Source organism: Lagopus leucura, unplaced genomic scaffold (assembly GCF_019238085.1).
Source record: "Lagopus leucura isolate 7727_CA_CO unplaced genomic scaffold, USGS_WTPT01 Super-Scaffold_100004, whole genome shotgun sequence".
Taxonomy (NCBI): Eukaryota; Metazoa; Chordata; class Aves; order Galliformes; family Phasianidae; genus Lagopus; species Lagopus leucura.
Genome location: NW_024962264.1, coordinates 58,344,654 through 58,356,953, shown reverse-complemented (window position 1 = coordinate 58,356,953; position 12,300 = coordinate 58,344,654). Strand labels below are relative to the sequence as shown.

The following is a 12,300-nucleotide window of genomic DNA, read 5'->3' as shown; positions in this document are numbered from 1 at the left end:
CAAAAACAGCTTAGTGAAGCATTGGCAAAAGTCCCCTGCAGCCAGCCAGATCAAACTGTAAATGTTCAAAAGACTCCTGCTGCTAATTGAATTCTACTTGGAGGAAAAATCCTCGGATTTTAGTGTGTCATTGATGAAACACTTGTATTTTAAAGGCTGTGGATCAGGACTTGTTCAATAGACAGACTGCATGGTGGCTGGGTGTCTGTTAGCAAGCACTGCAGCCCAACACGAGGAGCTCCACAATGCAGATGGAGGCTGACATCCTCATGAGTGACATCTCAGGAACATTTCATGCTTCGTATATTACTGACCTTACCTCCTAAAGCTTCGTGGCTTTAATCTGTAATATCTGTTACAGCATGGATCCCTCAAATGAGAAGTGCCATTAATTTGTTTAGGATTGCTCTCATAAAATCTTTCATTTCTTTCTAGGATCGAGATCAAAGATCGTAATACATTTTAAACAAAACAGAGAAATAGGTTTTTCCAGATGTTATATAAAATGCTACTCTGGAACTTCCAATGTGAAATAAATATTATTAATAATAATAATAATAAAGGATCGTTATAAGGAGTTATGATCATGAAACGGTTTATTCTGGGCAATGAAAGCTACTCTCTTTAAGACCAAAGCATCTCTACCCCTTTCTTTGATCCTATGATTTCAGTCTGTGCCAAAATTAAGCAAGTAAATCCCCACTATGCTTATAACTGATGTAGAGTCTTTGCCTTACTGCTTTAGTAAACTTCTCTGTTGTGGACAGGAACACCATATCATTTCATGGAGCAATAAAAAATCTGTATTTTATGAAAAAATTTTGACAAAAAAATTACATATAATGTGAAACAAAATTTTAAAATCTATTTGATTACAAAGAACTTTGTTTTCTAAAAGATAAAATGGAAACAATACAGTAAAAATAGGTTATTACAAATAAAATGCCTATCACTTCCAAAGGCTTAAATTATGTCTTAAAAAATTTGAAATGAAATTTGTTTACATAACTCTTAAAAAGAAAAGCACAGTTGGACAGAACGAGCATGCATTTATTATCAAAATGTGGATGTACAAGTTGTAAAATACCATAAATGTATTAAATATATGAGATTGTGGATGCTATTTTTTTTTTTAAATTAAAAAAAAAAAGAGACTTCATCTAATCAATACCAAAGGATAATGTATGTTTCTTTCTATTCAAGACAGTTCTGGTCCAGAATAGATCCATGGAAACAGATTTCTTCACATTTATAACATTTAACTGTGGATCTGAGCAAATTCTTCATGTTTTTAGCTCTCCTTCCTAAGCTGCTTTTCAGCTCAGGCTCAGTCAGTCTATAAAGATCTGTCTTTGTTATATTTATGAAACACTGCTGATGTGTCTGATCCTGCATCCACAAGAGTCACTAGCAACAATTTGATTTGGCCTGGGTCACATCTCTCACTACACAGCAGAATGCATGAAGTTAAAGAACAAAATGAAGACATTCACGGTACAACATTGCCAATGGCCTTCAGGTAGTTAAATGAAATTATTCAGTGTTTATCCTATTTGACACTACAATCATGTATTTACATCATGTACATCTGTTATAAACTCAACAGCAGATGTTTGGAAACAGCTGTGTCTAGCAGCTCCATGAAATTCAATATTGGATCATTTTAATTAATGGAGACAGAGAGGATAGCGTAAAGTCTTCAAGATAAAGCTGGCCCCAGAGCAACTTGTCTCTTGCAAATGGCCAGAAACATGGCAATATTTGAGAGGCTGCCTAGTGAGTTGTTTCAAGTTTTCTTCCAGGATTTTGAAAAGGAAAGTCAAACTTATAAAACTGCATTTTGTTCTTGATGGTCGCTTTTTTCCAGTGGCAGAGTCAGAAGAACAGTCTTAGATGGAAGTTCTCAGCCATTTTCTCTGTGGACTTGCCCTCAGCTGGGGATCCTGCAGGAGGACTGATTGCTTGGGATCCAAGGGGTGAGTATGAAGGCATGTGGGAGAGGATTCTTCCTCACCCCCAGGTGAAAGCCTGTGTGGAGCTGTAGCTCACTAGCTGCTGCAGCCTCTTGTACAACCATGTCCAAGCAAGTTGTTGTTATGTCCATCTTGAAGCTTCCCATGGCTCTGCAAGGATGCTCTGCTGTCTGTGCTGGAAGTCTGCCCGCTTTGGTCCTGCTGCCTTCTTAGTCTGCCAAAAGTTACAAACATCAACAGATTTACAGCTCTGACCTGCAGGTAACTGAATCAGCGTAACTGTTGCTGTCTGTCCTATGGATAACCACATATACCTGTGTATAAAATAGATTTCCACAACATTCAATCTCTACTAACTTTCCTAGCTTTTATTGTATTAAATGCCTTTGAATTCCTTCTCTCTTCCTATGTACAGTCAGGTCTTGGTTAAATCCTGCTCCTATCAAAGCAAATAACTAGCAGAGGATTGTGCTTTCTCTGGTCACCTCTATCTAGATGTAGCATGACAAAGTCTCTACCAGCACAAGAAAACGTGTCCAATGAATACATATTCATGTGTGGCCTCATAGGTGGTTTCATGGAACAACAAAAATCCTGCATTATATAATCTCTAGGCACCGTTTTCTAGAGAACAGCTGCAGACCTGGTGGCACCAGCAATCCTCACCAATGATTTATCATCAAACTCAATACTTCTGTTCAACACTGGTATCAACTTCTCTGATTTTCCAGTGACTCTTTTGATACTTAATGTAGTTTTCCAAATACAAAGACATAAGTACTTCTGTAAAGAGGTGGAAGATTCACGGGGAAGCTGTTGTAGAAATCAATTTTTGAAAATACAAACTATTATTTTGGGTTGTTGTTTGTTGTTTTTTTTTTAGGGGGGGGGAATTTTTTTCTGATTATTCTTTAAAAATGATGAACAGCTGGTCATGTATTCCCAAAAAAAGGCACTAGGAACTGTCACTGGAGATGCCATGGGAGAAAAACTTCGTAACAGAGACCATAAGTGATACCATCTACTCCAGAAATACCTTTGCAAGTAACACTGAATACATAGAAATTATTTAATAAAAAACATGTAAAAGTGTAATGTAAATTGTGAGTTTAAAAAGAGTAAAATAAAAATATAGAGACATCAACTGACAACTCAGAACAGAATGTAAAAGAGCATGAAAATTCTGCCTTAGCTAAATGGATGTCTAAGGAAGAATATTTAATTTTAATGAAAACACTTTCCAAATAGATAAAGATTAAAAGAGCACAAACACTGGCACATTAAATAAAAAAATATAAGTCAGACTAAATAATAAAAATGAACTCAGCCTACAGAGGGGAGGGGAATCAACTCTTTGAAAGGGTTGATAATTGCAGGATGAGGGGAAATGGTTTTAACTTCAGGGAGAGGAGATTTAGGTTGGACGTCAGGGGGAAGTTCTTTACAGAGAGAGTGGTGAGGTGCTGGAACAGGCTGCCCAGAGAGGTTGCGGATGTCCCATCCCTGGAGGTGTTCAAGGCCAGGTTGGATGGGGCCCTGGGCAGCCTGGTTTAGTATTGAATGGGGAGGTTGGTGGCCCTGCCTGTGGCAGGGGGGTTGGAGATTCGTGATCCTTGAGGTCCCTTCTAACCCTGGCCCTTCTGTGATTCTGTGAACTTTCAAATGAACTTCAACAAATCATCAAGAAAGGATTTTCACCCAAGTGTCCTAGGAAAATTGAAATATATAGCTCCTGTACAGCAGTGGAGTATGTAACTTACTGTTGAAACTATCTCGGCAACAAAGGATGGAACATAACGAATGTGATGGCATGGTTTTTATTTTACTTTACAGTGGCTTCAAAGGAGATCTGGAGAACTGCCAAGAAAGTAATTGAAAGTAATTGAATCAGACAAAGACCTGAACCACTTCAGGGTTTGAGATACTGGCTCTTTCAAGACCAAGGTATTTGTAGACATCAAAACAAATGGCCACAGTGCTTAGAAAATCTTGTTGAAAATCGTGGGTTACAGACCTGTGCTAATTAGTGGGATGATGAAATTTTTGGAGACCGAGGAATCGTAGCATTGATCTCTGACATGTAAATGTTTTCCCCTGATTTTTTCTTTAATATTTATTTTGTCTGTAAAAATCTGAAAAAGCAAGCATTCACTGTACCCTTACAATTAATGGGAAAAAGAAGAAGCCTCTCAGTAACAGCAGAAAGCAGAAAAACATGTCTTTTTTAATGAAAACCACTCAAATTGGCATAAAGGTAGCATTTAAAAGTTCAAAAGACACCAGTGGCTAGCCTCAAACTTCCCAATTTGGTTTCTATTTTTTGATTTATTTCCATTTATTGTCTTTTATTCTGTCCCTACTCCCAAGGGCTGCTATTAAAGCATGTTTAGATTATAGAGTTTGGAAGTGGTAAAGAGTACATTGTTTTAGCAGTGTTTCATTGTGTTCTCTTAACAGAAATTTTCTGTGTCTGTATCTAGATTCACTACCCACATGTACAAACTATCAATGTAAGCAACAGGTTATTAATCTAATGATGCAAACAAAATTTAACTCTTATTTAATATTTAATAAATTATATATCCCTTTATTGAGTGTTTAAAATATAATATTTTATTGTAAGGAGTTATTATGGGTAACAACTACCTGCCAGTATGTCCTGGGGATGTAAAAATATATCAAGATTCGGGAGGTATTGATTCTGTTTATACCGAAGGAGTACAGAAGGTGTTAATGAGTGGTCATCCTCTGGGCAAATTGCAGACATTTTCTGTCCCTCAACCTCTCTCCCTGCAAGTGAAGAAAGTGTAAAGGGGTGAAGCTGAAGTGGAAAAGTGTTTGTCCAGAAATATCATATGGATTGGAGCTAGTCATAATTCTGGGTCCGGCAACTGGTGGCTAAGAACTAGCAAAAAAAAGAACATGTATAAAAATACAAAGTCAAGGAGGGGAGATTGATTAATTACTGGTATGGAAGATATGAAAAAGGAAATGGAGACTTCTAAAACTAAGGCAAGCACCTGATAAAACCTGGTAGCAAACTTGGGAACCACCAAGTAGCAGATTAAGGCTCCGCTCTATATACCAGCTGAAGAAAATTATTGAAATTTTGTCTTTGGGCTGTCTAATACAATGTGTTCAATGTAAAAGGGAGAAAAGTTATAGATTCAATGGTCATTATTTCAGATTTGTAAGAGACTAAGAAACAGGAAACTCTCTGAACAAAAAGATTTAGCTGGTCTTGGAGACATTACTGGGGGTGTTTTCCCCAAAACACTGAAATTTGAGAAAAATAAATAAAATAAGGCAATAATTCTGTACTTCAATATAGCTCCAAAGTGCAGAGAGGCTTGGGTCAAGACCTAAACAAATCTCACCACTGCAGCAGTGTGTGAACAAGTAATCTCTTCAATTAAATGTTGGGCAATTTCAGAAGTGAACCTCACCCTTTTTTCATGCATTCTTGATCACTTGATGCCAGAGCTGGACCACTTTTCCAGCAGATATTGTCAGCTTTACAAAAACACAAGTAGGTCAACACAGTCCCTGTGATCCTGGCAAAATAAATGCACTCTGGGCCAGTCTGTTTAAAAAATGGCACTAGTGCAATAAATCATTTGTCAGAAACTGTTTTCTAGTGAATGACTTATCTCTCCTTTAAGCTGATGTAGCCACAGCCTGTGATAACTTGATAAAGACACAGGAGAAATGAATGGCTTACAGGGAACATAGTTGTTGTGGTTTTGAACCGTATAGTTATTCCTTTGCTGAATGCTATGAATAGAGGGTAAATAGTGAAATGGCCAGCTGTGGATGAAAGGAGTGAACAAATGGCTTTACTGGATAGTCATACCCGAAGAAAAAGCCTGCAGGGAAAAGAAGCTGAAAATGAGTTAGCACAATGTCTGTTAAATTTATTTCCCAACAATTCTGTACAAATGGATAAGTAGGTTCAAATATAGTTACACTGGAAATTAAGAGTGGTTCTGCTGAGCCAAAGAATAGATAAGCATAGATATCCTTGCCGTCACCATTGATCCACACAATTTCAATAGTGTGCAGCTCTGAGTATTGAGCAGCATGTTCTCCAGTAGTGAGGAAGGAAGAAGCCTCAGAAATGTGAAAATAAAAACAGCAGCCATCAAGGTTAAAAATTCTACCAGCAGAGAGAGAATTCAAGCCAGACAGAAGTACCACTCCATGTATACCAGGTTCCACACGACACTCTTTTTACTACATTAAATTTGTAAGTGCTTTTGCCAGATTTGCAAAGCACTGTCCTGAATATGGAAGAAAGAAAATGCTGTGAGTAGATCCTGGAATTTGCTTTATCATTTCTAGGTTTAGTATCTTGTCTTAGCCTGTTAATATTTCAAGCCCCTTTCCAGTAAAAACAAATGCATTTGCTTTTGGTTTGTGGAAAAGGAAGGCATAGTAAGTCAAATTTTAGAAATTATGGCTTTATTGCAGGATAAAGAATTCAACTGAGGGAAACCTTTACATCTCCTGAAATAAACCCTTGAGAGTAGATAAGCCTGTAGAAAATTTTATCCCAAGTTATTCTTCACAAAGAAGAGGTTTGAGGTCCAAAATGAGCAAGTATGTCTATACTAGATTTACAAATTAATGTATCCTGGGAGGGACAGATTCCTAATTAGTTAGAAACACTCCTCAATTCTATGATTTATCTGATACACTTAAGTACTGTTGATCTCTTCTGCAGATGGTCTTGCTGGGAGGCTAATTATGAACATGTCATAATCAAGAGGGAAAAAAGAAACAATGAAAAAAGCCCACCCATTATTGCTGTGCTCAATGTTTCAGCAGTACATCACTGTGCGTATCACTGATTTGTCTATAGGGAAGATACAGAAGTTATAAGGGGGACATACAATATTTTTTGGATATCAGTTGGTAAATATAGATTCCTTGTTGCTAGTATCCCTTCAAAATATAACACTAAATATTTCCGTTCTTAACATAAAAATCCATCAATGAAAGTTTTTAAGAAAGTTAGAAGAAGCCAGGCAGATATATATACAGGTATTGTTTGGATATGCTCCTAGAAATGTGGAAGTTACACCACATAGCAAAAATGAAGGGCATTCTGGAAAATATCCAGCAGTACTGCAAAAACCCCAGTGAAATAGAAAATCATTTTTACAGAGTGGTATAATGCTATTAGTGGTAATGAGTGGTATAATCCATGAAGCATGAGAAACCCTACAGCAGCAAAAACTCATGGAGACACTAACAAATTTGCAAATACTCAGTGTCTCTAGACAATACATAGGCTAGCTGTAGATAGCCAAGACTGAAGTGGGATTTCTTGGCACTGTTCCCAGTCAGAAGGTGTTAAAAAAAAAAAAAAGGCTTGAATGGGATTTTGAAATCTAACTTCAACAATAAAACTTGTTTATTTCTTCCCTGTGAAACTAGTACAGAGCATATCCCTGTGTTCCTTAAATTTCAAAGTGGTTTTATGCAGATAAACTTCTTCTGAGAAACATCAGAAGGATTTGGACTGTGAAGACTCAAATAGACTCACACTATCACCTAATGTCCAGCATCACCCTTGGTATTGCTAACCCGGAGTGTGATAGAAAGTATAAATGGAAAGCTGTTGGCTTATTTGAATATTATGTATCTCTGTAAACATTAAGAGGGGAAATATGTTTTTTGTTCACATCTCCAGTCTAAACACTGAATATGCAGTGACAAATGGGAGGTAGGAAGTTGAAAGTTAACAATATTGGTCATTGCAGCTCATTTTTTGGGATGTCTCTCCCTGCAGCCCCCAAAAGACTCTATTCCATTGTTTTGATGCTGACTAGAAATGTTCATGGCACCCATGGATTCATCATGCTTTAACCAGAAGAACAGATTGACTTCCCCAATAATTTGGAAAGCTTTTTCATTATTAAAAAATCTCTTGTTTAAGCTTTATAGGAGCTTGTGCCCTGCAGCAGAAGTGCCTATGCTACAAAATCAGGGAGGTTATTTGGCAGTAATATGTGTAGGTCCTGTGGAGTGCCCATGTCTTTTCAAAAATAATGCATTTTGCGCATGTGAGTCTTATATTTCATTTTGAAAACTTCTCCCACTATTTTCTGCCATCATTTTATCATCAGTTGCAGGCAATGATTGTAGAACTATTGATAACTTAGCAGCTTGCTTCTCATCTGGCTGCCACTGTAGAGAATATGAACTGAGTTTGATACATGGACACTTAATTTTCTGCCTGCATTTTTGAACATTTTTCTTATAAATTATCTCTTGTTGTGTTCTGCTTTTTTTGCGAAACTGAAGAAGCTGACAGTATTTTGCAGTTATAAATGAGTGCTACTCTTTCATATTTCCATTACTCTTCTTACTAGTTCTTATCTGCCAGGTTTTTCATTCAGCTACATTTGTTTTCTTAAAGTAAAATAAAGAACAAGAAAGAAGAGAGCAAAGATCACCTGATGATTTTTTTTTTTAACTGAATGAATAAAACTGGAAAGAATATTTTTACTTTCCTAAATGAAAGAACCAGCAAATATATCAGAATGGAGTGGAAATTCATGTATTTGGCTTCTTCTTTTAAAAAGCTAATTAAAATGAGTTTGTGAGTTGATTAGAAACTCAGGAATTTTGCTTATTTTACATTTCCATCCATAAAGATGAAAACATTAATTTTGCCCAATGTAAATATTGCAGAAGCATGTTAACAAAAAAAGAGCAAACATGACACTTCTGGATTGTCCTCACAGGACATCTTCTTGGTCCAAGTCACAGATATAATTGTGACCTTTGATTCTTGTGTATAATGCCCAGGTTTACAGAGTGAGGCCATGGTATATGACTTGGATACGTAAATAGAGGTAAGTCTTGATGTTATCTTGTCAATTATTTAGAAATTTCCCATTCTGAAAAGAAGACTTTTGATTCCATAACAGTATGTATCAGAACCACCTGATAAAATAGTTCTTCATAGGATTAATTTACCCACTAGCCTGATTATCTGCCAAACTGTTCATTTATGTCCCATTCTGTCAATGGTATCCAAGAGGGCTTTCAAGACAGAAAACAAATTGAGTTCTCCATGTTTAGGCACTGGCTGCATTCATACCAGAGGATAAAATAGTGGAGGGATAGGTGCCTGGAATCTAAGCAATGCACACTAGGTTGCATCCTTATGGATAAACTCTCTAATCCTCAAAAAAGGGCTTTTGTTTTCCAAGTAGTGGTTGGACAGCCTTTGGTTGATGCAGATCTCTGAAATATGAAAGACATCGCTTTAGAGAATGATCATAGCCTGGGAAAAACACATGGTAGGGATCGTGCTAACAAATAGGCAGTATGGAAGACAAAAAACAGCAATGAAGGGGGAAAATGAAGAATAAGAAAGAAAGGACAGTAGAAATGGAAGGAGAAATACATATCTGAAAAATGATAAATTAATTTAAAGAACGCCAAATTTGGATATCTAATTAAGTAAATTAGCTAATTACACAGCCAATTAAAACTATCCCATGAGACAGTTGTATATAGTTAATGTGCTTTTTTATTTAAAAAAAAAAAGTCTTTACAGAAGAGGAGCAGTAATCATAGCAGAGTTAATGCTGGGCTCTTCTTTGTCTTGTGTACAGAATGATCTCAGCAGTTTTCTCACAAAAACAGGAATCTCAGAAAAGTGCTTGAATTTGTAAGGATTTTCCAATGAAAACTGAAGGCCCAATTGTACTCCATACCAGAGGAAGCTGGGAGAAGATCCTTGCTGTAGGATAGACTAGAGCAAGACTCAATACTCATCACACAGCAGTGTAAATGTTGCTTGTTTTTAGCCTCTTGTCCGCCAAACTAGACATATATGGCTCAAATGCAGTTTTTCCCACAGTGGTGTTCAGTGCCATATGAGGTACCTCGATTAGCACAGAAAGCCTGTGAGCGTTGGACTGGCAGCTAGGCATTTATTTTCAGTGAACCCAGAGCTGTGGAATGGTTTTATACCAGCTAACTGTAGTCAGCTGAAAGATTAACACAGGCTCTCAGAAAAAGATAGAGGAACTGACATAGAATAATGAGTTCCAGTATAAGTTTTCTTATGTATGTGTCACAGACCTATCCTGAGAGATACATCTCTCCTCAGTGATTACTAACAGAGCTTAAACTAAATAAACAGTTTTAAATTGATTAGTTTAGAGGAATATGGTCTTGTTGCATCTCCAGAAAAATAGATACTGTTCCTCTCTGTACACAAACTCAGGGCTCCTGTCTAGCAGCTGCATAAATTCAGCACACACTGCACTGCTTAGCAGAGCCAATTTGCTTCTGGATTGGAGTTAATTTACACCTACACTGTTCAGGCATGCAGAAACTGAATAGTCCCATAAACCTAGTACATAGCACAAGCTGATAAATACTGCCAAGAGCTGGTAAGGAAGTCACCCAAAAGCACAGGGGTGCAATTACCTGTTCATCCATGCAGATGTGCCATCTAATTCCAATTTGTTTCAGTTTCTTTTGAAAATCTTGCACACACCCTTTGGAGTAGGAGTTCTGCATCTAACCAATATTTAAGTCTGTCTGCCTTTGACTCCAAACATGTCCTCTTGGTGTTGTTTGCTTCAGTGGAAACAACCACAATCTCAGATCTGTTTTCTGCACACTCTGTGACACGTGTTTTGACAGCACACTCAATTACCTTGCATTCATTCAAATAACTCCGTTTTAACTCCATTGAAATTTAAGTGACAGAGGCACAGACTAAAAGGTGTGTTTTATTACAGATGGATATGAAAAGTTAAATTTTGGAGGAAGTATTCCCATGTAGTGCAGATGTGTTCTTGTACCATTGACACTCATGACATTTACTCCCACCTTTTCTTCAAACCCTTCAGGAAATATGCTTCTACTACGGGTAATTGATTCACGTTGATGGTTCCTGTTGAGTAATTACTCTCAGTAAATGCCTGTGAATATAATTTTTTATCAACCAGTAATTTATAATCAAGCATAAAGGGTTCAGGTGCACGTACAAAGTGAATGACATGTGAAATACTGGTACATGGTAGTCAAGTGACAAATTATACCAGATGCTGTAGTATGTTCACCTACAACGTCTTGAAATCTCAGGTTTACCCTGGGAATTAATAAAGGAGAATAAAAGAAAAGATGAAGTAAATGAGTGAAAACAGCAAGCAATATACAGCCATTTACGAATATTAAAGTAAAAAAATGGATAAACACCAACATTAAAGTTGTTCTTAGACTATAAACAAATTACAAATGGGTTATTTGCTGTCCAAGACCAGATCCATCTTAAATAGTATGTGTTTTGCTCAGCCACACTGTAAAATGTGATACGTTTTTCTATCTTAGATATATGTTTGTGGATCCACATGCACAAGAAACAAGAAAGCAACTCTAATTTTCCCAATAACATATTGGTGAATAGGTTTTGTGGGAACAGAAGGAGAAAAAATTGCTAGAATCCAGTTTACAAACTGCAAACATATGCCCATGACTAAGGATATTTTCTCAGCAGTGAGTGCCAACATTATTTGCCAAATAGGTGTTTCCTGGCCTGCTTCCAGCGTATTTCTTGAAAGATACAGAGTAGCCCTCCTGTAAAGCTGTGTCACAGTCACTGAACTGACATCTTCTCTTTCTTTATTCTTCTGGTAGAAGTTTCAAGGTAGGCTGATCCTTTAGGTCACGTCCAAATGAGATACACGTGGAGGAAGACGTCTCCTAGAGGTAGGAATCTAAAGGTAGATCTACTTCTTCCCAGAAACATCCTCAAACATAGATTTTTCCATTGAGCCTCTGGAACTTAGAGCATATTACAGAGGGAGCTGGAGTGAAGATGCCACTTAACAGGCAGCACATAACAATTAAACTGACAACAGTAAGTGGAGAACTTAAATGCAAATGATAGCATGGTGCCTGTAAAAAGCCTGTTCCTTTGCAGTGATGATCATGCACATCTGCAGCTCTCTGTCAGTGACCCCACGTGGCAGATTACTACCACTAAGCAGGACTGGACAGAAGGGCAGTGACCCATCACTGAGATGTTACCATTCAATCACATCTTGCTTTTTGTCTTTCCCTTTCATCCCTGTCCCTACTGCTGGGGAGAGGATCCTGGATCAGAGATAAGGGGGGAAAATCTTAGCTATGACAACTTCGTTGCCCAGCAGCACCAGTTTCCTTAATATAGCATCTCTAACCAAAACTGCAGGTTCATGACAGCTATAAAGTCAATAATTTAAGAATTAATTAATGACACTTTATAAGGTGGGAAGCTGGCCTGGCTCAGTAAAAACTCTCAGACTGGAATAAG

The 12,300-nt window shown here is 37.3% G+C and overlaps 1 protein-coding gene across 1 annotated transcript in view; it reads right to left on the bottom strand.

The window, feature by feature from the left end:
• Positions 1-1,695: 1,695 nt before the first annotated feature.
• STK32B (serine/threonine kinase 32B) overlaps positions 1,696-12,300 on the bottom strand; it is a 146,449-nt gene continuing 135,844 nt past the window's right edge. The window contains exon 12 of the mRNA XM_042871501.1: positions 1,696-2,187. Coding sequence (XP_042727435.1) covers positions 2,049-2,187 — 139 coding nt within the window. The 3' untranslated portion in view covers positions 1,696-2,048. The remainder of the gene's footprint in view (positions 2,188-12,300) is intronic.